We start from the raw sequence: 25658 nt of genomic DNA on the forward strand, positions 1-25658 counted from the left end.
GTTCTCCTTCCGTAGACGGCCTAGTTCGCACAGCCAAGCCTTTGCGCTCGCGGCTCAACCGATCTGACAAGAGAGAAATTCTCCCCGAACGCTGAATAGGAACAGAACACTGACCTGGCAATTAGACCTGCTGCATGTCATCGGGGCGTGGTCCGAAGATGCTTCTAGTCCACGCTGACAACCCCGGGGAGGGAAGAAATGGAACGGCCAAAGGCCTGATATGCTCAGATGAAGAGGGAAAGCGCTGGAGCCACACACGGTATGTTTCGGCACGAGTCGAAAAGTCATCCAGTCTCTCGGCCCGTGCGAACATCTCTTCATCGCAGCTCCCCGCTGCTTGAAACTGACGAATCGCATAGGGTTCCGAGAAGCCTCGGCGGTTCGATGTGAAGCTTGTGGCATCGCGGATGGTCCCGGAGCACGGATGACGCACCCGTCGCAACTCGGGGGTATTGATTCTTGGCTATCGCGGAGACGCCCCGACCGCGGTTGGTCTCGCGACATCAACCGCAACAGGAGCGGTTGCAGGGGAATGAAGTGATTAGACGCGCAAGAAGATACGGGTATCCCGTTTTCTCGTCTTGGGGTGAATATGAGTCGTTGCCACACAACCTGTCACATCACCCCGTAAGCATGCTTGTCAGATATGTCAGAGCATGTGGTCACCATGCTGATGACTTCGAGCGCGGATATAATGATCCAGGGGTGTCCCGGGAGTTTGGGAACGAGTCGAACCACTGAATCACAAGACCGCATAACGCCGCTTCCTTTCCCCGTACGCACGAAAGGCACGAAAGTCGACTAGCACCACGCAACTAATTCTTTTCAGCCCTCAACACAAAAGGGTCGCCAAGTTTCCTTTCTTGAACTAGAGCCTTGGCCTGTCTCACACACACAGCAAAGGCGCAAGAGATATTAGACCATGATAGCCGCCAACACAGTAACACCGCCGGACTCACCCAGTTCTCTTCAATCCTCGGATATTGAAAAGGCCTCAATCATGGCGGCAATAGCCAAACCAAACACCGCGGCCGGGGCCGCAGTCTACATGCCCATACTCCTTCGCTACATCTACGACCCCGTCGTTCTCGGCTTTTACTGCCCGAAAGCATGGCGAATCACCTCAAGACGCATGCGGGAGTTCTTCAACAGGCACATCTCCAGCGCCTCGGCCCGTTCCGAGTCGCCCAGCCTCCGCAGAGCATCAGATACCAACGCCTTCTCACCCTGTCGGATACTGGACATTGGCGTCGGCACTGGCTACTTTCTCAAGCATGCGCCTATACCAGCCGGATCCGAGGTCTACCTCGCCGACCTCAACCCGGCAGCCCTGGAAGCAGCTAAAGAACGAACGCTAGACGCGCATCCCAAGACTAGCTGCGAGACCTCTGTCGCCGACTTTCTAGACCCCCTGGGAAAGGGATTGTGCTGCAAGGACCTTGGCGGGGGCGACTTTGACGCGATTTCCGTCATGATGCTGCTGCACTGCGTGCCTGGTCCGCCGTCGAACAAGGCCGAGGCTTTGATGCGCTTGAGGCATCTGCTGGCGCCGGGTGGTACGATATTCGGGATGACGATCTTGGGACGGGGCGTGAAGCATAATCTGATGGGGAAGCATCTCATGTTCTGGCACAACTTACTAGGTGTATTTGGGAATACCGAGGACGACGTGGAGGGCTTTGTCGGGCCGTTGATGGAGGTGTTTGAGAATGTGAGATGGGAAGTTTGTGGGACGATGCTCTTGTTCGAGGCTAGTAAGCCAAGGGCACAAACGCGGGACACGGGTACCAGTAGACATCTCCCATGAGTTGCATGATGCGGTGGTAGTCCAAAGAATCGGTGTAGGGACGCCATATTGTACGAAAAGCGGGATGTACATGTTGATGAGACAAATGAATTAATGACTACAAAAAGCCCAAGTTTGATGAAGGCTGGTAATTACACGAATTAGCAGTGATACGGTCTTAGCAAGCTTATTTCCGTCCAGTAAATTGACGTGATCTGTCTTGAAAGTTCCGAATGATCTGCTCGCCGTCGCTCAAACGAAACCGGATTTAGGCCTTCGGTGTGTGCTGGATGGAACTAGCCAAAAGTTTAAAACGGTATTCGCCAATTGAATGAGCGTTTACGGATGCGCGGATAAGAAGTCCTTCGTCGGACATTTGGAGAGGGCAGAGTTGAGAGTTAGTAAGTTGTCCAAGTTGTGATCGTACATTAATACTCACCGAGGTGGCACCGCAAGGTGACTGGAGTAATATTCGGTCAATGTCTCTACGAACCACTGACTTAACTTCATGTATAAAATTGGACCTTATAGTATCTTAATGAAATTTACTTCCACAACCGCTGTTAGCTTGTACTGACGCGTCATATCTCCCCGGGTAGCCGGCAGCATGGATTCACTTTGTCGAGCGGTGACAAATGCCAAGTCCGAAGAACGATGACAAGCCTTTTTTCGTAGATGCCGATCCGTCTCGGGCAGACGCGCAGATATCGTGATAGAAAATGTGGCTCCACGAAGTCCGTCTATGTTATTCTAGATCTATCCGTACACAGGTATGAACAATGTGCCGAAGGCTCCAATCAATTATATGCTTTATTGTGTCTATTATAGTCTGTGTCTATTCCAGTCTGTGTCCATCCCATTGTGTGTCTATCTCAGTCTGTGTCTATCTCAGTCTGTGTCTATCTCAGTCTGTGTCTACCCCGGTCTGTGTATATCCCAGTCTGCGTATATCCCAACCCGTCTGTGTCTAGTAGTCATTCCAGCCTCATGTTATCGGTCTAGTATCATACCCATGATCCTTCTACATACGCCACTTCATGCATATCATTCCTTTCTCAGAATCAGGACACAATGAAATCCAAAGCTCGACACCGTAGATAGTGCCCCTAGCGCATCGCCATTACGACAATCTTTGGTAGAAAGCCTGACAAAGTTTGCCTGATAACCCGCGCAATCTTACATCGCGGTCCTAACCCGTCTTGGCCTGAGACCTTCCATCTTCCATCTGCCGGTAGCCAAGGCTTTTTTTCTCGGTGTATCTCTTCTCGATGGCCTCAAGGCTGTGCCCTCGAGTCTCGACCATCACAAGGGCTACCACGATTGTGCAAGCAAAGGAGCATCCAGCGAAGAGAAAGTACGCTCCAAAGGTTGACTTTGACAGTAATACCGGAGTAATTAGCGCAACGACATAGTTTGCAAGCTGTAATATAACCTGTTAGTACAATTCGAGTTTACGTAGACGACAAGGGGAAGAGGACACCGAAACACAAACGTACCCAGTTCGAGCTCTGTGCCAGGCTGGAAGCACTACTGCGAGTCCTAGACGGCAGGCTTTCCACCATGAAGGTGCGAAAACCAATGGCCCAGGTGGCGCTGTATACGATGGCGAAGAGGTAGATGGATACGATGACAACCCACTTCCCGGCACCCGTCTCGGCGTGAACCTCACCAGCTGCAAATAGCGAGCCCATGAGTAGCATCAAAGCGGTGATGAGAACACCACCGAGCAGACTTGACGTCCGGCGGCCCCATCTGTCTGCTAAGAATGTTGCCGGAACAGTGGCTGCCAGAATCACTAAAGCTGAGACGCCAGATGCGAGGAATGTGGCCTCTTCGCCGCTCAGTCCAGCTTGTGTGAAGAGAATAGGGGCATAGTAGAGAATCCCATCAATACCGCTCCACTGCTGCATTCCCAGCAAGAAACAGCCAAATATGGTCCTGCTCCGGAAGGGTGCCGAAAAGGCTTCTCTGAAGTCGGTAAACAACTGTCTTAAGGTTTCCAGCAGTGTAACGTCGGGTTTCTGTTCTTGAGCCTGGGCCAGGGATTGCTCCAGCAGTTCCTCACGCTCGCTTTGGTCCAGACCAAGGCGATCCAACACGCCTCGGGCCTCTTCGATTCGTCCTTTTCCGAGAAGCCATCTGGGTGACGGTGGGACGATCCAGTACGTGCTCGAGAGAGCAAATCCCAGAAATGAAGCTACAGCCAGCGGCAGGCGCCATGCCAGGGATGATACTTCGATACAGGCGGTACCATAGCACATGAAGTAGCCGATCACAATACCAGTGACGATGGAAAACTGTGGCAGGGCAGTGATGATACCCCGGACCCGGGCAGGCGAGATTTCCGAGACTTGGACGTAAACGTTGCTCAAAAACATCCCCTCGCCGACGCCCTTGATGAGACGACCCAAGATGAAGACCCCAAGGACAGGCGAAGCGCACTCAATACCAGCGCCGCAGCCGTAGACGAAGGCCCCCAGGGAGAAGAGGAGGACGTGCCCGAAACGGTCTGCCATGGCGCCGGACACCAGAGCTGACAGGGCGCCAGGGATGAGGACGGACGAGACGATTACTCCATGCATTGTGGGGGAGAAGTCGCCGAACGTGCTACGGAAGGACGGCATGGTCGTAACGGGGCCAATGCTTCCTGTATCGAGGCTTGATAGATTGAATAGCGTGCTTGTCAGCAAGGGCCCTAGGGGGTTGGTTCGTCCGGGATCTGGGTCTAACCATTATGACAAAAGACGAAAGCGAGTTACGACTGCGAAGAGCGTGGCAAGAGTGCAGGTAACACAAGAGTAGAGCAGAGCAGAGCAGAGCAGAGTAGAAGAGACAAGCTCCTGCGTCGGCGAGCGAAGGAACCTCGTTGAACATACCCAAACAACATGGCAACGCATGATGCGACGATGCTTGCTCTCACATAGAGAGGGACAGGGGAAAATGCTGCCATCTTTGCCGCCGGCATTGTGACAAGGACTGGGGAAACCTTGATGAGAGCCTTGTCAAGAAAGAAGAACGATAGAAACCCCCACAGTTGGTTAGATGGGCGATGGTGTTTTCTCGAAGAGTGTGACAGATCCCCGCGACCCTTGCACGCGGACTCCAAAATGTCTCCGTGGGTTGCAAAATTTGGCGGGGGGGGCTTATCGTGTTCTCCACCTCAACTGTTGAATCGCCGGTGGCCGGGGAAAGCGTCTTCGGTCCCGGGCTGTTCTTGTTATCCCCACTTGCCGGTTTTTGCGGTGCGCTGACTCGGGTGAGTTTGACGACCTGCGGGGTTCCACTTATACTCCGACATAGCTGGCCAATGGCACAACACGGTGGCCGGGTAAGACGGTTGCGAAGGCATACAAAGAATACGGCAAAACTCGCCGCTGCCCCGCTTGAAATATTCGCTATTGACAAAGTCTATTAAGTTACGGTGGCTTTGGGGCAATGTTTCCGCCCGTGAGCCTTGTTGCGTTTTGATTACCCGCTGCAAGTGCACCGTTGACTCTTGGGCACAGTACTCAGCGTTGGCACCTTTCAATAGAGGTGCCAACGCTGAGTATGTCAAGCACAGTAGGTATCTCGGGTTGACATGAAAAGCTGATTTTAATAAGAACAAACCCGATGAAACTAGTTTGACCCAGAGTTGCAAAGTGGACCATAGTCGCTTGACACTTAGACAGGAGCAAAGCAACGGATTCCCTAGTTATTCGAAACCGTTGATGAGATCGCCTTCAAAGCTTCCGATGTTGATAATAATTACAGTAATATGTGCTAGAAGATCCCGAACTAGCTCCCCGTCGGTAGCTTTCGGTGGCTTGTGAAGCCCGTGGAGTGGAAACACAGCTCCGGCAGTGGTTTAAGCTTCTTGAATTCCGTATGTACGGGCCCTTTTCGGGTCCAGCTTTGATCACCTGATTGTAAAAAGCGCCAATTGCCTAATGTGGCCACTACTTCGCTTTCGGGACGGCGTATCCCACCGGACGCGGGTCGCCCACGTGAAGCACGTAAGCTTGATCCTCTATGTGCACCGAAGCCTAGGCTGATAACTCACGGGGAAGGTGATTGAAACGTCGACGTGGTTTGGAACTTTGAATGTTCGCCATCTTTTTACCACAAGCAGAACACACCTAAAATAGCAGGTGTCCCCGCGCTTAACACTACAAGCACGTTCCGGATAGTCAGTGCTACTGTACCTTAGCGTTGAATGGCAGGCTCCGTCCAATGTCACGTACCGCGAAAAGCTTACCGTATACTCCGTACAGTAATGACAAATGGTATGTTCTGGTATATCATAAGGTAATTAGGCTTATTTCATTCGACGTATTGGATGGTCACGACTTACCGTAGGCCCGAGGTAATGGTATACGTTGGCAGAATATCAACTGACAGCGGCAAAACTCATTTCATCTCATCACTGTTCAGTAATACTCAAGCCGGCTGCGACACGTGTCATGCCATTGCTCGACTGTCGATCATACTTTTGTCGGGCCCTTGCAGCCGGTTGGATGCGAACAGAAACTCGGAATTTGGACCACATCTCAAAGGCATTGAGTTGAAGCAACTGAATTGCGAGATTCTCATGCAATTTTGAGGCGTATGTCGGAATTGGTTCTGTCTTCTGGGTTCCGTTATCTTTGGATTGCTTAGACGACACCTGCAGGTCCGCGTTGGCGACGTAGCTCTTGGGGGACAGGGATACGGGTGCGAAATTGATACGAACCCACTTATCCGTGACTCGAGCGATGGATTCGGAGGATTACTCCGGATTTCGCTGAGCTCGCCTTGCGTGTCTTTCTCTGCTTTCCCCTCTCTTTCTTGCTACCTAGAGCCTGAGCATCTCCGAGGATGAGAGCCTTGGAGGTGATTAACGTTATCGGAAGCTTCGTGGTGCTCAATAAGCCGAGCTGGATGCTTTGCCAGGTGCTGCTATGAAACTTGTGATCTTCACAGAACCAGAGCTACCATTGGCTGGAGCGGCTAAGTCGTGTGGTGTTACGTAGGCGTGTCCAAACTGTCGGCACAGAGAAGACGCAATTGCCAATAATTGCCCAGGCATGGGCTCGTCAGCGCACCCGGTGCACCGGTTCGCTCTATCGCCAAGACAGAAAACATCAGCTCAAGAAAAGAACCTACGGTTATCTGCCGCCGGTCACAAACACTGGTTTCCAGGGCGCAAAAACCAGACGGTTCCACAACTATCGCTACTGTCCATCCTGTCCATCCGGGTGCGAACGGAGATCAACAGTCAGTGCTATCATCTCAAAGATAATTGAGCAGGGTATGGAAATAGAGCGGATAAGAGCGTGACGGCAGTTCTATACAAGGGGTCTTTCCCCATGCAGCACTGCCCTTTCCACGCCCGCAACCATTGCCTTGAACCCTCTACTTGGAGACTTTGGTGACCCTTATTTTGTAGATCTTCTGGGGGACGTGCCCACGGGGACGTGCCCGCAGGGCCGCGGCCTGCGGGCTTGTAGCACACTACCATCCGGGGCTTCAGAACCCCCACCTCAATAGTACCCGCACTATGACTGTAATGTGACGAGAAATATGCCAGTCTAAGGTTACACTGGGATGAGTGGAAACACGAGGAGATTCTCAATTCCGTGTAAAACGTGATGCATTTGTCGGTTTGCGATAGGAACCTTCCAAGTGTCAACGACTGGTGATTTAGAGTTGCCTGAGAACAGGAGAGGAACCTGATCGAGATCTAGTACTGACTTGCAAATTGGCAGCGCTGTGTGAAACTCTTTGGGGGTTCATGACGGAGCTGTCCGGCTGAATGAGCCTGGATCACGGTGGCGCACCTCGGCTTAAGTTCAGCGACAAACTGGCGAAGAGTAGCTTGCGAGGAAGATTGCGAAAATCTGAAACCCCAAAAACATTCATCTTTAGACACGAAATCAGCCAATATTGGCCATTAAGCTATTACAATCAGCGGGTGCGTGCTATCCACAGCACGGTTATCTCAGAGTCCGACAAAGGTTCTACCAAGACCTTAATTTGACGAGGGAAACAACGACGGTTCTAGAATTCGTACCGTTGGAAATTGTCCCCCATGGGAATTGAGTTTGAGGACGAGTAGCAGCTACAGATTTGGGCCACAATGATGCCACAAGAAGAACGGGGATTCTTGTAGGGATTGTGCTCTTTGGCAGATGTCCACTGCACTCTGCTGTCAAAAGTCTAATCCCCCAGAAGAAGGACCCGCGGGCCACGACGCCAATGTGCCAAGCCGGAGCCGAGTCAAAAACAAGACCTTTGACGGAAAAGCCAAGTTCGAAGAAGCTGGAGCTCAGGAGCCGAGATCCTTGGGTATAGTAAAGCACCCACGGAATCGCTCGCATCCCCATTAAGGGGAATCCTTTGGTTGAGCCTCATCAGCCCCGAAAATATGGCTTCAGCCGCTTCATCAAGACGAGTTGACAGGTGCTTCCGGTTGCAAAGTGCGAGGGATCATGGGGGCCTGAGCCGCGCGGATGGCCGATTATCACTAGTAAATCTCGATTATCGGGTATTTGTGCTCGTTTCAATGTCCTCTCCAATTGTACGTAACAAGGTACGGCGTGCGTGTTATGTTTTTTTCTTTTCAACTTTACCCGGACACGCCTTATAACCCGATTAAGTGACAGGGTGGGAGTTTACCTTGTGCCTTGCTGGGATCCGCGATGAGGCTTCTGACTGGTTCAATTTTTGATCTGAAACTTGCCCGCCGGACTCGCCAATAGGTAATAGCTTGTTGAACACTTCCTCCACACGTTCGAGCGAGATCGCTGAGTGCCACAGGTGGGCGGTACCGCTGTCGCGGCGTTGGGGACGAGGCACATCAGCTGAAAACTCTAAAAGGAGAATCAACCCCTCTCTCTGCACTGATTCATTTGGCCCTGCCGCCGCGAAGCTGTGGCCCCAATTGGTCCCACAGTAGCGGAACACTCGGACAATTAGGTTCGACAGGACGGAACACCGGGAACTCACTTGGGAGGAGAAAGACTGGGCGAATGGCTCGTCCCCGTTGTCACTAGTTCCCTAATCCAGAAGTCAGCCCAGTCGAACCAACACCCGCCACACCCTCGGGGGGTCTGGTTCCAACATGTCGGCGCCTTCCATAATACAACGGGGCACCCTATATCAGCCTTGCTCAATATAGCTCATTATAGAGGAAATGGAATTGACCCGACCCAAGACGGAGTACTCCAGTTGTCCGGGGGCGGGGTCTAGACTTACGGGTGCTTGTGGGCACGAGAATGCTTCTTGATGCTTGGCAGATTTTCTCGCCAAGAGAGTCCGTGAGAAGAGCTTCATGGTGCTTGCTTTGGGGAAGCTGGAAAGAAACAAACTCGCGAGAACCTCCTGAGCACTTGTCAGAGTTGAATACAATCTCGATCACCTCGATCGTCCAAAACGCTGGGTTATCTATCAATTTACCACCGGCTTCAGTGATGGCCTTTGATAAAGGCTATCGCCCCGCTGGCTTCCGACGTCTCGCAAACTTACGTCTAACTAACTTTCCATCCGAGCAAGGACTTGACTCGAGACGAAGGCTTCCATCGCGATGCAGGATTAGGGAGATACTCTACTTAAGCTCCGTATACTCGCCAACTTCAGCAGAACACTAAATGTGTAATGACGATGAACTCGCCTTCTCTGCTTCTTTAGTTCTGTCTTTCCCATATCTATGCCCGTCATACACACCCATTCCTGCCTGTTGAAGAGACATTAAGCATCTGCGGTTCACAACTTACTTTCTCGTCTTGGACGTCTTCACATCTCCAATAACTGCCGGCTAAGACTTCTCTGCTGGGGTGGCAACCATTAAGCTTAGTGTGCAGCCCTAGTACAAGAAGACCGGATCTTCATTCTCAAGCTGTTGAACAAGGCAATGTCGACGCAAACACCCAGAGAAGATATCTCTCTTGTTTTCAACCGCAAGAGAAGAAAGGTCCGCAAGTCCTGCAATGCCTGCAGTTCCCAGAAGATTCGTTGCGGCAAACAACGCCCAAAATGCCAACGCTGCGAGACAAAGGGCCTCGAGTGTGCTTACAGCATGTCAATGCGGACCGGCGAGCGCCCTCGCGTTCTCGCTTCGCCAAGCTCGTTGTCGGATACGCAGGCAACCATGTCGCTTGTCATGAGGGATGGCCCAGCGCTGGCCATGTCCAACGCCTCTACCGTTTCTCATATTTCACAACAGCAGCAACAACAACAAGAACGCCGTATGTCTGAGCAGCCTTCGGAACACCACACCGACCTCCAGGATGAGATGATGTGGCTGCTGGAGGGCACCTCGGATTCTGACAATCTCTTGGACCAGAGCCTCTGCTTTGACGCGAATGCGGACTTTGGGGTCCCAATGACTCTAAACGAATTGTCTGCCGCTTCGATAAAGCACTCATCTGCGGCGATGCCGACTCCTATGACACAAGAATATGACAGAACCTCTTTTTTCGACCAGCCTGTGGATCACAAAATGCAACCATCCATGGATGCACCACTGAGACGTTCCGGCACAGTCGACTCAGCCCGCAGCAGCTCCAGCACGTACTCAGACGACGGCCTCTCTCGCCACAGCAAGATCCACGACTGCACCATGGAGGTCCTGGAAATCGTCTCGGACTTTCACGTTCTCGCGCAAGGTTGCCTCACAGCCGTCAAAGACCCGGCGTGCACGTCCCATCTTGAGCGCCTACTCGATGACACCCCCCGCGAAATGGGCACCGTCTTATCGCACAACCGGGAGATCCTCCGCCGGCTCAACAACCTCCTTGACTGCCGCTGCTTCATGAGGCAGGAAGTGCTTGTTTTGGTGTACCTGGCCGTATACAAAGCCCTAGGCTGGTATGCGGCGATCCTTGGCGACGACGGTTCGTCCCAAGATATAGACCAATCACAGTTCTCGCTTTTTGGACGCATAGCCATCACGACCTCGTTCGTCGGAAGTTACTGTCTGGACAACGAGGCGCAGCGACTCGTTGCCGCGCACCTGGTCCTGACGCACGTTCGCGAACACGTCGATCCCCTTATCAAGAGGTTGCGCCACTGGCACCCTTCGGCGGCCAGGCATAACTCGTTGCCGTCTACACCGTCTTGTCCCGATGCAACCATCTGCTCAATATCTTTCCCCGCCACCAAGGGACGCATGTCTAGTGTTATCGATCAGCACCACCAGGCACTCCAGGAGGAACTTGAGAGAATTACTTTCAAGGCTAACAGTATTAAGCGTACATGATTTCGTATTCGTCTTCGTTCATTTGTTTTTCTTACTTTCCTTTGTCTGCAACATCCGGGGTGCTGGATGGGGACATGGGGGTTTTGGGTAATTTTACTACTTAAGATGCACTTTGAGTAACTTTTCGGTCCGTCACATTGAAGCGAAACACCAGAAGTGTAGAATTAGGTGTCACATCTTATGTTGGTATCAAACCAGCTTTCAGGCATTAGCAGCATTTACTGGCTTTTAGGCACAGCAGCGATTTAGATATACCCGCTATTAGGCACATCATTTCTAGGATACCAGCGTTAGAGATACCCAGCTTTTAGGCTTACCAGGGGGAAGGGGTCAAAGCATCAAGCAATACATTACGGCCTTTACGATCTTTGAGCAATAATATCATAACATCTACCTGATACCATGTTCCCTTTCTTCTTACTTATGTACCTAGACTGCATCCTGGCTTGTCTGCTCGTGTATTACATGGGACCCCAATAAGTGCGAAATATACCCCTTTCAGCTTTACGAGCCTCTCGCTCAACTTCGTAAAGAACTAATGATCTATCTGTTGCTATGGAAAACTCCTGGGCACAATGGCGGCCGACAGAGTCCTCCTCGCTTTAATGACTCACGCCAGACTTATGTCGATCAAAGAAAGCTCTCCAAGCTCAGGGCGGAATACCGTCTTCACTTGGAGCTTGGGAGAAACCGAATTGCAGAGGTTCTCGAACGCAGTTCTCGTGCGTTCGCGACCATTAAGGTTCATCAACATCAACAGGTCCCGATCGCTAAAGCTTGTCAATACGAGTTTTCTTGGCGTAAGACAAGGGATGCAACTTACTGCATGCGACGTTCTCTCTCACGGCTCTCTTGTCCAGGCTCGGGAACCACGACATCGTTGATGATGATACGGTCCTGGGGTCTCAGGGATGACGCCAGGCTCTGAAGAATGTTTTGGGCGTATTTGTCGCTCCAGTCGTGAAGGATGAAACGGCAGAAGTAAGCAATGCCTTCTCCGTCGGCAACCTTGTGCTCAGGCTGAGGCTTCATGAAGTCGTGGGGACGGAAAGTGACGCGGCCCTTCAACTCCTCGGGGCAGGACTTGGCCCCGACTTCGACGGTCTCTGGCAAGTCTTGCACCTCGAACTGAAGCTTTGGGTACTTCTTGGCCAGAGCCATTGAAATGTGGCCAGGGCCACCACCAACGTCAACAATGAGACGGATGTGGTCTTTTTCCAGCAAGTGCCACGGGTATCCACCGTCAACAGCGTGACGCAGATCGTAAGCACCGCCAACCGCAATGCCGCGCATGGCGCGGGCGAACATGTCGTGCAGCTGCTGGCCATCTGCTTCGCGGAAGCGCTGGAACTGAGAAATCTTTCTGCCGATGGAGACTCCGTAGGCAGACTCGTTCGCCTCCATGCTGTAGCCGTAGCTTTGCAGGGCTTTGGGGACGGAAGCACCGGCCGGGTAAGCAATGGTGGCACTCAGGTCCATCCATGCTTCCAGGTCAGGGTCTGTCACGAGAAGCGCAGACATGGCATTGTGGGCGACGGTGCCGCCTGGCTGGGCCTCGAACAAGCCATAGGAAGATGTGTGCTGAAGAACGCGCTCGACGAGGGCCGGGGTGACCTCGGGCTTGCCGACTGCTTCAGAAATGGCTGCATATGTTGTGCTTCCTTCCAGTGGGATATGACTGGCTACTTTGTACTTGAGGGCAATTTGAAGAGAAGCTGTCGCGCAGTGCTCAAAGCTCAGAGTGATGAGTGTGTCCCTGGGTCCGCGGGCCAAACGAACAATGCGTTCTGCGGCATCAACGATTGATGTCTTTGCTTGGAAATACGGCACATTCTCGGGAGTGAGTTCGAGGCTGGGTGCAGCGGCTTCGGTGGAGAGCTTCTCAAGACCGCGCTTAGACAGGAACTTATTCAGCTCAGCAGAAGCTGATGACAGGTTTGCGACAAGCTCGGTGAGCTCATCTTCGATAATACGGCTAGGCATCTTGGTGGGTGGCGGATGATGTGAGAGAATACCAACTGAGATTGATTTGATGATAAGAGCCAAGACTTGTGATTTGAGGGTAATTTAGGAAAAGTGTCCAGCGTGAGGTAACTCCAGGCAAGGCGGTTGATGTTCTTTTAATTAGGACCATTTAAAAATGAAAGCCAACTCGCACTATGGAAACTCACCGCATCGCTCTCCTTACAACGCCGGCTTCCCGAGTTGCTTCACCGCGAGCCGGGCATCTCTAGGTGTCAGTCAAGAGTTTGATCCGGTGCAACGCCCTGTGAAAGTTCCAGACGCCAAGGCCACAGAAAGCCCCGGAGGAAGACTCCATTTTTCTTGGAGCATTCTGAACGGGAGGTTGGAACAAGCTTGGACATGGGGTAAATGATCACCGACCGTTTCTGCTGTCATGAGTGGAACCATTTAGGGCGCCATTTGCTAATGAAAGCTTAATGAATAGAGTTTGTGATAGCGGGACAAGTCTTAATCGCCGGGACCAAAGGTGCCGGCCCAGTAAACAACGTTCGGATGAATCTTTGTATCCGGACGGTATTCGCAAAGCCAGGATCCTGACGTGGAACCCGATCGTGCTTATGCAATTACCCATATCGGTTTCTACGTCGGTGTTGATGTCGGGTCTCGGGATTTTCTTCGTCGAATTGATGTTGCCGGCTCTCCTCGAGTAAAACGTGTGCGTTCGTACCTTTCTCAAAGATCTTCGTTTCTGTCAGCACAATTGACGTCCACGTTCGTGATTGCGAGCTTGATCACAGTGTCGTGGTAAGTTGATCAAAGTTGGTCGCCGATTATCTTATCTACAAAAGTTTCTGACATCAAGTGAACGTGCCAAGCAGTCATCCGTAATGTTAACCCTTGTGCCGGTGGGAAGCTTCTCAACTTCCCAGCTCCAGATATTCTAAGACAATATAAAATACGTAGAACCCTTTACAGCCCGGAAACTAGCAGTACGTAAGTAGTGTCTGTACTCAAACTTAATATTGTGCAGACTTGCCACCATAATTTGCACAACGTCTTTCTCGATGTGCCTGAGTACCTACCATAAGCGAACCGATCACTGATAGTGCAAGTATTGTCACAATGCTGCCCCTAGCAGTGTTGAACAATGAGGGTCAAATCGTGACTGTGGACAATTGATACCGTCTCCGGGTGCCGCCCTGGCGAGGTTATCCTTATCTACTTTCTGGCGCTGCATTACTGCCCAAAAAATAGGACAACAGCTTAGCAGATCTCTCTTGATTTTTGAAGGCATCACAATGAGTGATGGATGTGCGACGATGACTTTTGACAATGTTGCAGGAAATAGCTCATCATGATTTGATCTACTGAATCTTCTTGGTATCAATCTGTGGTTGAAGATCTTAGAAGCCCGTCCACGCTTCACAATCTTCCAACGAGCGAAGTCCAAACATTTTCTTTGAACCCACCTCACTCTGCAAAATGCTTCGATGAGCACGTTTCCTCATTCCCTCCTCAAACGCCCCGATATCTTCCGCTGTAGGGGATCCCTGGGCTGCGGCAATTGTCCTCGCAAGACTGGAAGCATCGCAGATTGCCGTCTGCGCTCCAACTCCACCACAGGGACTCATGGGATGAATGGCATCCCCGAGTAGGGTCGCCATGGCGGACGGTGACCATGAGGGGACATCAGGCACGGAAGACACGACGCGAATCAGAGTCGCCTGTCTCGTATCCTGTTGTTCAAAGACTGACCTAATGGAGGAATGCCACTCTTGGGTGATGGACAAACTCAAACGAGCTGCCTCGGTCGCTGCTTGTGCAGAGGTCGAGCTGCTGACCTTGGACGTCGAAGTCTCTCCGTCTAGGCGAAATCGGGCTTCGGGTCCGATGAGAGCCCAGTAAATGTAATCTGCGGGAAGCTGATGCTGAGACCGACTCACTTCGCTGAAACGGATCGGCTCCAAGAGCAAAGTAACTGGCGCATCTCCAATGATGCAGGATTGCAGCATCGGTGTTTGATCAGAGACAATGGTCATCCATCTCATGCCCTTCTCGGGAAATTTCTCCAGGATCTCAGGTGTCATTGGAGTTTTCCCGTAGATGCAAGCAGCTCCCGTGTCTCTGATTTTGTGGCTGGGAACGAGATTGCGACGGACAACTGAATGCAAGCCATCTGCACCAACAAGGAATCGGCCTTCTACTATGTCACCGTCCTTGAAAGTGACGGTGACAACTCCTTGATCTACATCTGTGTTGTAGGATGACAGCTCTTTGCTGAACTGGATACGGTCCTCAATCCCCGTCATCAGAGCAGTGCGGAAAGCAGCTCTGTCAACGCAGTAGCTTGGGTGAAGGCCAAGCTTTCCGCTGAGCCCGCCGCCAGAACGACTGTTGACCACAAGACCGGTAAATGGGTTAAAGTCGGTTTCGCCGATAGCCAGGGTGGCGCATGATGTCTGAAAAGTCTGATAGACTTCCTCGGGCAAACTCTCGGCCAGTGCGACAGCGGCGTCTTTGCGAAGCTTCAGGCGGTATCCCTGAGGCCGCGAATCAACCGCGGGATCTCGTTCGAATACCCGGAAGGGGATGTTGTGCTTTTTCAGTGCCTGGGCTAAGCACAGACCGCTGATGCCAGCGCCCATGACGAGGACTGGCCGCTTTTCCGTTGCCGGCATGATGGGTTTCTTGATCTGGATGAAGTCGTTGGGGCTGCCGGGTGCGGAAGACTGAAGTTGGACTGTCAAAAGACCCATGACACTATCGTCCGGTTGACGCGAATGCTCGATCTCCATTCCGACGTCATTGAGCAGAGCCTTCCAGTTTTCTAACTCTCGCTCTCTGGCGTTGAAAACCTGCATCATCATGAGATCTCGAACTCTCAGCTGCTGCTCGTGTTGCAGAGTCGTCGACCCCGGAGGTGGTAAAATTGTGTCCATGATCACGATGCGGGCTTTAGGGTTTGCCTCCAGTGCAGTTCGAAGGTTTTGCAAAATAATGCGGGCATCTCTATCGGGCCAGTCGTGGATGATCATGCGAAGGAAGTATACGTGAGCATCCAAAACTGTTTGAGGCTTGAAAAAGTCTGAAGACATGAACTGGATGTGAGATTTGACGGCCGGATCGATGCTTGTGTCAGCGTCGAATGCCCGTTGAGCAGTCGCAACTGTCTCCGGGAGGTCTTGCACAATGTACTTCAAATGTGGGAATTTGGAGGCAACGTGGACAGCAAGCTGGCCGTGAGAACCGCCCACATCAACAACCTTCGCGCCTTCTGGCAGCGAAGCCCAGTCGAAGCACTCTACAGCATGCGCTAAGCTCCAAGGCCGCGAAGCCGTGACATTGCGCATATAGCTCGAGAACACAGATGTGAGGTCCGGGTTCTTTCGAATGTGGTCAAAGAACGGATCTGTAGTATTCTCAGCAACATTGAAAGCTGTTTGATGCTTGGCGTCTGTGTCGCCCCAGCGGCGAGTTGCTTCAGGGAACTTGTAGGCAACTGGCATTGAGTAGTTCATCATCCAGCGGGCCCAGCTCATGAAGTTCTCATCGCGAACGAGCAAGGCCGATGAACGGCTGTGTGAGACGTGGCCGGATGTAGGCTCTTCCAGGAAACCGTTGAGCACAGCCATCCGAGCAACACCTTTGAGGTGCTTCTCGGGAACGCCTGCTTTAGCTGCCAATACAGGGTATGCAATCGAGCCGTCTTGGGGAAGGTGTTGTAGGACATCGAGATCAACAAGCCATCGGACGCAAGTTAACTCTTGGTACTATAGAAAGTAATTGTTAGTTACAAATGCTAATACCAAAGGATAGTGTAGATATTTACCCCATTGGCTAGGTGGTCAAGGTATTCTTCAGGCATAGTTGCCAGTTGGAGAAGCTTCATTGCCGACTCCATGAGCTTTTTGCGAGGATTGTGGACAGCCTTCGACTTGTCCTCGAAAGGACTGGCCCCAATCGATCCATTATTTGATTGGCGTAGAAGTTCGGCTCCGTGAGATGCAATCGAGTCCAGTGAACTCCTCAATCTCTGATAAAATTCCATTGCAACGAGTGTAATGTGAGCGACCCTGACTGATGGAGTAAACTGTGGCAATGGGCTGCAAGAAGACTAGCAATGCATCACACAAATCACTCGCGATGAATTGGACGATCTACATTTTAAAGCAGCCTACAACTTCTAGGCCCGGGTAGTTTGACGATCTACGCAGTATGGTGTTTAGATTCGATTGATCTGTGCCAAGCAAAAGCTTCCCGAAATAACTGCCCAGAGCGATCCGCGGATCGCTGATCAATCTAGCTGGGCGCGCGAGTCCGAGCTGATGGATGGCTCGGGGTATACTCACCGTCAAAAAGACGGTAAATGGAGGTCTGCCAATCACGTAGAGCCAATTACCGTGAAAAGTGGAACCCGAAGGGGGCAGGTTCCCGACGTCGTCGAGACAGTGAAACTCGCGAATACCCAACTTCGATTTCCCGGTAAACACAAACTTAACTTTTAGACTGCTTAGACTAGTTTTGAACTGTCGGAGATCACTTTGTCGACTTTTCTTCACTTGAGCGACACCAAATCGGATCAACTTCTGCCGAATCATAGGCTCATCTCAGGGCTTGCCGCTTGCCGATGTCCTAGACGACTATCATGTTTGTAGAAGTCGGTATAGGCAGCAAATTGCTTGTAAATAACAAAGTAGAATTGTAACTTAGCAGAAGTACTCCACCAATAGATCAGTCTGTGGAACCTCCCGTGAAGAGAAGCCGGTGTATAGTCAGGGAAGAGCCTTCACCGGTTGGACATCGGAGAATGTTCAGCGTACAGTGAGGAAGGTCTCGAGTCAGTTTAGCTTACCTTTTTTTGACAGATTACTTGCGTCTTGCATGGTCTGAACATCGTGAAGATTGAGTTGGATGATGTAAGCCACACGTGTAGAGAAAGTTGAGTTTGGCGCTTCTTTCGACTGAACAACGATCCAGAAGATTTACTAGTCGATTTCGATCCAGGTTGACTAGGCTCGTGCTTCCCATGTTACAGATGTTGTGTTATGACGCCGTATTATTGCTCGTGCTTCTCGATTCGGGTGGGATAAGTCGATATCGTAGACATCGATGCTAGTAATGAACCATTGGGAATGTGTACTACCTCTGTAGAACTGGCAACACATGCACGTTCCCGAGAGAACCTAGATCCACAGAGCCTTACCAATGCCCCGGGACAGACAATCGTGTCTCAGGCGTAAATCGAACGGTGACTTACCGGCCTAATCAGGACATCTCATAGCTACTAGGTAGCAATCTTACCTGTCCCCGAGATGACACAATGTCTCCGTGCCTTACCAAGCCGCCGGTTCGCAGGCCGCGCTGCTAATCTCTTCCGAACGGTGATAGGCCAAACATGGCAACGCCGTGGCTTGCTCTGAGAGATGGAAGAAAGAGCTATACGAGCTTGCCTTTCCCGGCCTATACGATCACCGATCGGGACATTCTGCAACGATTATGACGATTCATCATGACGATTGGGATATAACATGACCAGCTTGGCGACCTCGTATCGTCGTTCTTGGAAGCACACTCAACTGCACAGCCTCTTCTACACTCAACTGTACTCGGCCTATCATTCTCTAGACCAACGATTTTCTCTGAACTCTCGATCTGAGTCGTCGATTCATCTGAACCATTCTCATTCTTACCAATCCCTCCTTCTATCTTGGCAACTATTACACAGCCTTGTTCTATTTTCAACTCAGACTCCTCCAACATGTCGGGCCAAGATCAAGTACTCGCCTATGTATTTGGCGACCAGACACATGACATCGCAGACACGCTGCATAGCTTGGTACAATCCCATCATGATCCACTCGTGATCGACTTCCTGGAGCGAAGCTGTGGAGTGCTGAAGCACGAAGTTGCCCGCCTATCCCCAGAACAACAAGCAAGATGCCCACGCTTCGCTATTCTGGCAGATCTCCTCTCATCGTACCGTTCCGGTACTCTCAACCCCTGTCTTGTACAAGCCTTGACATGCATTACACAACTCGGCCTTTTCATTCGTCAACATAGCAGCGGATGTCAAGTCTATCCCACACCTAAGAACAGCCTTTTGGCAGGGATCTGCACTGGTGCCTTGGCTGCTGCGGCCGTGAGCTGTGCTCATAGCGCCCCTAGCCTTCTCTCGCCAGCCCTTCACGCCGTTGCTGTTGCCGTTCGCTTGGGCGCGCTCGCGTGGGACGTCGCTGATAGAATCACCAACAAGCATGAGATATCCGATTCTACCAGCACGTTCGATTCGTGGTCTCGCGCCGTGACTGGATCCAGCCCGAAGATTCTTGCCGACGCCCTGCTACAATATGCTGCTGAGGCTGGCCTGCCCGTAACGACTACCCCGTATATTTCAGCTGTCATCGGGCCTAATCAAGCAACCGTCTCTGGACCGCCCGGAGTTCTCTCCAATTTCTTGGCCTCTGCCATCGGCAAGTCCGTTGCACCTGTGTCAGCCTCACTGCGCATCACTGCTCCATACCATTCTGCACTATTCTACAGTGAGCACGATATCGAGCAAGTTCTTGCTGGTGTTCCACAGAGCGGCTCGTCTCTGGCTCGCATTCCCATCATCTCCACCAGCACCGAAGGTCAGGTGCTCTCCACCAACGCAAGTCTACGGGATGCGCTCGAGCAGGCTGCCCGTGACTGTCTCGAGAGAGAGATGGCGCTGGAACAATTGCCAGTCCGTATCGCTGAGCATATTAGACATTCGACCAACACCGCGACGGACAGCATCACAGATGTGATTATTCAGCCTTTTGCCTTCCACAGCACGGATCGTCTGGTTTCCCCTGTTCGTCGACTACTACCATCAGATTCCTACTGTGTACAAGAGAAATCCCCTCTGGCCACAGAAGAGCTTGCCTCGCTTGCCGGCAATGGTGCTCTCGGTGCCAATGGCGGCGCTTCGAAGTCTCCGATCGCCATCCTTGCCGCTTCTGGTAGATTCCCTGGTAATGCTGATACTATGGATGCATTCTGGGACATCCTCCACAGGGAGTCGATACTCACGAGATGGTTCCCGCCTCTCGATGGAACGCCTCTGCTCACGTTGGCGACACATCTGTGAAAAATGTTTCTGGCACAGGCTTTGGGTGCTGGCTGCATCAGGCGCCGCAATTCGATGCAGCCTTTTTTAACATGTCGCCCCGTGAGGCCGCTCAAGTCGACCCTGCTCAGCGCCTTGCCCTTTTGACTGCCGCCGAGGCTCTTGAGAAGGCCGGAATCGTGCCTAACCGTACTCCGTCTACCCAGAAGCACCGCGTAGGTGTATGGTTTGGCGCCACCAGCAACGACTGGATGGAGACCAACAGTGCGCAAAACATCGACACCTACTTTATTCCCGGCGGTAACCGTGCTTTCATTCCTGGCCGCATCAACTACCACTTCAAGTTCAGCGGTCCCAGCTACACCATAGACACTGCTTGCAGCTCTAGCTTGGCTGCGCTGCACTTGGCATGCAATGCTCTATGGCGCGGGGAGGTTGACACTGCCATCGTTGGAGGTACCAATGTCCTCACCAACCCAGACATGACAGCTGGTTTGGACAGAGGCCACTTCCTCTCCCGTACTGGCAACTGCAAGACCTTTGACGATGACGCTGATGGATACTGCCGCGGCGAAGCAGTTGTCACGATCATTCTCAAGCGACTGGATGACGCCCAGAAGGACAAGGACCCTATCGAGGCATGCATCTTGGGCGTCGCCACGAACCATAATGCCGAAGCAGAGTCCATCACCAGACCCCATGCCGCTGCTCAGAAGGACCTCTTTGAGCATATACTTGCCGAGACCAAGGTCAGCCCCAACGACATCAGCTACGTGGAGATGCACGGGACCGGCACGCAGGCTGGCGACGCAGGCGAGACCACTTCTGTTGTGACGACACTGTCTCCGTTGACAGCTCGCGGTACATCAGTCCGCCCAGCCACCAACCCTCTGCATATTGGTGCGGTCAAGTCCAACGTGGGCCATGGCGAAGCTGCTGCTGGAGTCACTAGTCTTGCCAAGGTCCTCATGATGATGAAGCACTCGACCATTCCTCCTCACATTGGCATCAAGACCAAGATCAACCACAAGCTGCCTGATCTTCAAGCTCGTAACACCCGAATTGCTACTGTCGCGACTCCATGGGTTAGACCCGTGAATGACAGTCGCCGAGTCTTGCTGAATAACTTCTCTGCCGCAGGCGGCAACACCGCAATCGTCCTAGAAGACGCCCCTGTCTTCGACAACTACACTGGCCCCGACCCGAGACGTCACCATATCGTGACGCTCTCTGCTAAGACGGGCGAATCCTTAGTCTCTAATATTGGCAACCTCCTTCAGTGGCTTGATGGTGCAGCACCGCGAGAAGACCCCAATCTCCTCGCAAAGCTCTCTTACACGACCACCGCCCGCCGTATGCACCACCGGTACAGAGTTGCTGTCACTGCTACCAGCATTCCCCAGCTCAAGTCATCGCTGCAGAAGGAGCTCGATGCCCGCAGCGGAGGAGAGAAGATTCTGCCTGCCCCAGCCAAGACGCCCGGCTTCGTCTTCACCTTCACAGGCCAAGGCTCACCGCACGCTGGTATGGGCGCGGACTTGTATGCCCGGTTCGCTTCCTTCAGGAACAATTTGCAGCGCTACGACCACTTGTGTGTAAAGATGGGCCTGCCTTCGATTCTTCCTCTCTTTGAGGAACGGGATTACTTCAGCCGCGCTTCCCTTACTGCCCTCCAGTTGGCGCACGTCTCTTTCCAGATGGCCCTTTGCAAGCTCTGGGAGTCCTTTGGCATCACACCCAAGGCAGTCGTCGGTCACAGTCTTGGAGAGTACGCGGCTCTCTATGCCGCCGGGGCCCTCTCTCAAGCAGATGTTCTCTACTTGGTAGGAAAGCGATCTCAGCTGATGGAGGAGCACTTGGCTCAGGGAACGCATGCCATGCTCGTTGTCATGGCTGAAGAAGCTACAGTTCTCGCCGCTATTCCTGGTGTTGTCGGTCGTGATCTCGAGGTTTCGTGCCGCAATAGGAAGCACAACATTGTCCTCGGCGGAACCATTGCCCACGTCAAGGAGGCCCGGTCCATCCTCGAGTCAAAGGGCATGCGCTGCCATGTTCTCGACACTGCACACGCTTTCCACACTTCTCAGGTCGACCCTATTCTTGCTCAGTTCCGCAAGATTGCAAAGGGTATTCACATTCGTCGCCCTGCGATTCCCGTCATCTCGCCTACTCTGAGCAAAGTACTTCGCGAAGCCACTGATTTCAGCGAAGGCTACTTTGTTGAGCATTGCAGGAAGCCGGTCAACATCATGCAGGCCGCATCTGTCGCCAAGGCAGAGGGTATCTTGGATGAGCGCACTATCGCCATTGAGATCGGCCCAGCTCCTGTTGTTGCTCCCATGGTCAAGGAAGTCGTTGGTTCGACGATGCAGACATTCGCATCTGCACACAAGACTATCGATACGTGGCAACTGATGACCGATGCCTTCTCCGGCATGTATGCGGCTGGTGCCAATGTCGAATGGTCCAGGTACCACGCCGACTTTCCAGAGTGCCAGCAGGTTCTTCAATTGCCCTCCTACGGATGGACTCTCAAGGAGTACTGGATGCAGTACACCAATGACTGGAGTCTCCGCAAGGGTGACGCTCCCGTTATCATGGGGCCTGCCAACTTGGCTTTCTCCTCGATTTATAACGTGGTCAAGAACACTCTTCAGCCAAGCTCTGATGGTGAGGTGGTTGTAGATCTCGACCTCAACGCGGATGATGTTCATTCCATGGCTCAAGGCCACAAGGTGTACGGCGTACCTCTATGCACTCCCTCCGTCTATGCAGACATTGCTCAGATGATTGGCAAGTACGTCAAGCAAATCACGGGTATGGACATCGACGCAGTCGGAACTGAGGTCGCAGAGATGCACATCCAGAGCGCTCTCGTCGCCAATGATGTCGGTCTCAAGCAAGTCCTTCGCACCGAGGCCAAGTTTGATGCGGCGAAGAAAGCTCTGTTCTGCACATTCTCTACCCTTGACGGTAACGACAAGGTCATGGAGCAGCATGCCAACTGTTCCATCCGCTTCACTGAAATCGAAGAGACCAAGTCTCAGTTCGCTCAGGCCGTCTCGGATGCAAAGATTCGCATGAAGGCTATCCAGGCGCAGGTCGGAGAAGACGACAGTACTTTCCGTTTCAGCAAGTCAATGATCTACAAGATGGTTGGCCAGCTTGCCGATTTCGACCCCAAGTATCGCGGACTGTCTGCTATCACCCTCAGCAATAACACGTACGAAGCTGCTGGCACTGTGTCTTTTAAAGGCATCCCTGACAATGGGAAATGGTTCTCCAATCCCGCGTTCCTAGACTCCATCTCTCAGTTGGCCGGTTTCGTGATGAACGCCAATGAGTCTGTCGATCTTGATAAGGAGCTCTTTGTCAACCACGGATGGGAGTCGATGAAGCTCTTTACCCCCAAGTTTGATGCGAACGTGACCTATCATTCGTACGTCAAGATGACTGAGGGCAAGGACAAATTGTGGTCTGGAGATGTGATCATCTTCGATCAGGATCAGAATCTTGTTGGCATCCTTGGCGGGGTTGCGTTGCAAGGCGTCCCCAAGCGCCTTATGGACTACATCATCAACTCGGCCATGAAAAAGGTCTCGGGCGGCTTCTCGTCGGCAAAGCCTCAACCGCAACCACAACAGCCCCAGGCAATTGTTACTTCAGACATGAAGGCAACATTTGGAGACATCTCTCTGGCCGACGCTCAAGCTGCTCCCACTGTGCAGCAAGCTGCCGAAGACTCTTGGCCCGTGGCTCTCAAAGTCTTGGCTGAAGAGAGTGGTCTCGACGAGAAGGAGCTGGCTGACGACGTTGCCCTCGCTGACATTGGCATCGACTCGCTCCTCTCACTTGTCATTTGTGGTAGACTGCGCGACGAGCTTGACGTTGACCTTCCAGAACGTGCACTGTTTGAGGAGTGTCTCACTGTGGGCGACATCAGGATGCGTGTTTCTGGCACCGCGATGTCATCGACTGACTCTTCTGGGCATGAGAGCGACATCACAAGCGTTGAGTCTGACAATGCTTCGTCCGTGGGCTCGCCTGATCTCGACAACTTGGCATCGCCTTTCTCAGCTGCCATGACGCCAATCAATGGGCTTGATACGCCTGGCTCCTACTTCGAGGTCATCGACATGAGCGCTGGGGACTTCAAGGGAAAAGCCGTTCCATCAACTCCTGTCGTGTCTACAATTCCACCGGCGTGGTCTATGTACCTCCAGGGTTCCCGCACGAAAGCTAAGGAGACTCTTTTCCTTTTTCCGGATGGCTGTGGAGTAGCTACTTCCTACCTGAGTCTTCCGACCATCTCGCCGACTACGGCACTCGTTGGCTTCAATTCGCCATTCGCAAAGTAAGTATCAAAGTACTCTCTTCTGTCACTGTTACTCAATACTAATAAATCTCTCTCTAGGACTCCCAGCCGCATGTACGACCATACTCTTCGCGAAGTGCTACAATCTTACATCGCCGGCCTCCGTCAGAAGCAAGCCCGCGGTCCCTACCGCCTCGGAGGTTGGTCAGCGGGCGGCATTCTTGCCTACGCCGTAACTCAAGAACTCATTGCCGCCGGCGAGGAAGTCACCTCTCTCACCCTCATTGACTCTCCCCCGCCCAACAACGGCCTGGACCACCTTCCTGACAGATTCTACGACCACTGTAACAAGGTAGGTATCTTCCGCAACGAGATGCGTCGCGGCGCGGAGCAGTCTGAGCCGCCCGAGTGGCTGATGCCTCACTTCCGTGCTTCAACTGAGCTCCTACATGACTATCATGCGCCCGCCATGTCACCCGAGGCGGCGAGGAAGTTGCACGTAAACATCATCTGGGCAGGGGAGTGCGCTTTTGATGGAGTTCGTTACCCGACCCTACCACCTGCCATGATGGAGGGCGAGGATTGTGAGGGGATGAAGTTCCTCACTGAGAAAAGGGAGAATTTCGGACCCGGGGAGTGGGCTTTGCTGTTCCCTGGTGCGTCCATAATGACTACGGTCATTGAGGGAGAGCATCACTTCAGCATGATGCGAGGTAGTGGTGCAGATAGATTAGTCGACTCTATCAGACGGGGCCTCTAACTTTACTTTGTTTGGTTCTTATTTTAAAATCACTATCCTAGTGTCTTCGGAGTTCAGGGCGGGCGGATCTTCGTTATCAGTCGGCGTATGGTTGGCATTTCGGAATAGTCTGCTCGGTGGCAGAATCGTCGATTTGATGCATGATCGATCATAAAACAGTCTTGAACTTTCCTTTGTAGAGCATCGGAGCTTCCTGTAATTACAGTCCAGAATGTTTTTCTTTCCTTTTTACATTAGTCTTCTATTTCGAAACTCACAGGTTCACACCATGTGTCTCTGGTATCGAATGTAAATTTGTGACCGTGTATAGACCGACCATCGAGGCTCTGTCAAGGATAGTAGCACGCCCTGTAGTGATCAAGGCAACTTCTTCGCGACGCGAATCTGATCGATCAACGATCTGGCTCTTTTGATCGGCCAAGATCTACCAATAGCAGATCATGCGTTATTCGCGACTGTCATTAACTTCTGAGTCTCAAGGGTGAAGGTAAGACTTTGATACGCTCGCTACTCTCAAACATACGC

General features: G+C 52.2%; 6 protein-coding genes across 6 annotated transcripts; 3 read left to right on the top strand and 3 right to left on the bottom strand.

Annotated features, from left to right (window-relative positions):
• Positions 1–1000: 1000 nt before the first annotated feature.
• Positions 1001–1990, top strand: N0V96_006127 (uncharacterized protein; the record flags this gene model as incomplete). Its single annotated transcript, XM_065757595.1, has 2 exons — positions 1001–1701; positions 1969–1990. The coding sequence occupies 2 exons, from the start codon at positions 1001–1003 to the stop codon at positions 1988–1990; spliced, it is 723 nt and encodes a 240-aa protein (XP_065613938.1).
• Positions 1991–3237: 1247 nt separating this feature from the next.
• Positions 3238–4410, bottom strand: N0V96_006128 (uncharacterized protein; the record flags this gene model as incomplete). Its single annotated transcript, XM_053194005.2, is given in 2 exon segments — positions 3238–4393; positions 4406–4410. 2 exon segments carry the CDS (start codon positions 4408–4410, stop codon positions 3238–3240), a joined length of 1161 nt encoding a protein of 386 aa, XP_053048581.2.
• Positions 4411–9821: 5411 nt separating this feature from the next.
• N0V96_006129 (uncharacterized protein) lies at positions 9822–11003 on the top strand (the record flags this gene model as incomplete). Its single annotated transcript, XM_053194006.1, has 1 exon — positions 9822–11003. The coding sequence occupies one exon, from the start codon at positions 9822–9824 to the stop codon at positions 11001–11003; it is 1182 nt and encodes a 393-aa protein (XP_053048582.1).
• An 819-nt stretch (positions 11004–11822) lies between these two features.
• On the bottom strand, positions 11823–12986 carry CTB2 (O-methyltransferase ctb2; the record flags this gene model as incomplete). The annotated part of the gene is made up of 1 exon (XM_053194007.2): positions 11823–12986. One exon carries the CDS (start codon positions 12984–12986, stop codon positions 11823–11825), a length of 1164 nt encoding a protein of 387 aa, XP_053048583.1.
• A 1385-nt stretch (positions 12987–14371) lies between these two features.
• Positions 14372–16802, bottom strand: N0V96_006131 (uncharacterized protein; the record flags this gene model as incomplete). The annotated part of the gene is made up of 3 exons (XM_065757596.1): positions 14372–16674; positions 16731–16738; positions 16798–16802. The coding sequence occupies 3 exons, from the start codon at positions 16800–16802 to the stop codon at positions 14372–14374; spliced, it is 2316 nt and encodes a 771-aa protein (XP_065613939.1).
• Positions 16803–19034: 2232 nt separating this feature from the next.
• N0V96_006132 (uncharacterized protein) lies at positions 19035–24416 on the top strand (the record flags this gene model as incomplete). The annotated part of the gene is made up of 3 exons (XM_065757597.1): positions 19035–19041; positions 19590–19597; positions 20007–24416. 3 exons carry the CDS (start codon positions 19035–19037, stop codon positions 24414–24416), a joined length of 4425 nt encoding a protein of 1474 aa, XP_065613940.1.
• Between the last annotated feature and the right edge of the window lie 1242 nt (positions 24417–25658).

Source organism: Colletotrichum fioriniae, assembly GCF_027942845.1.
Source record: "Colletotrichum fioriniae strain IMI 355084 chromosome Unknown scaffold_6, whole genome shotgun sequence".
Classification (NCBI taxonomy): domain Eukaryota; kingdom Fungi; phylum Ascomycota; class Sordariomycetes; order Glomerellales; family Glomerellaceae; genus Colletotrichum; species Colletotrichum fioriniae.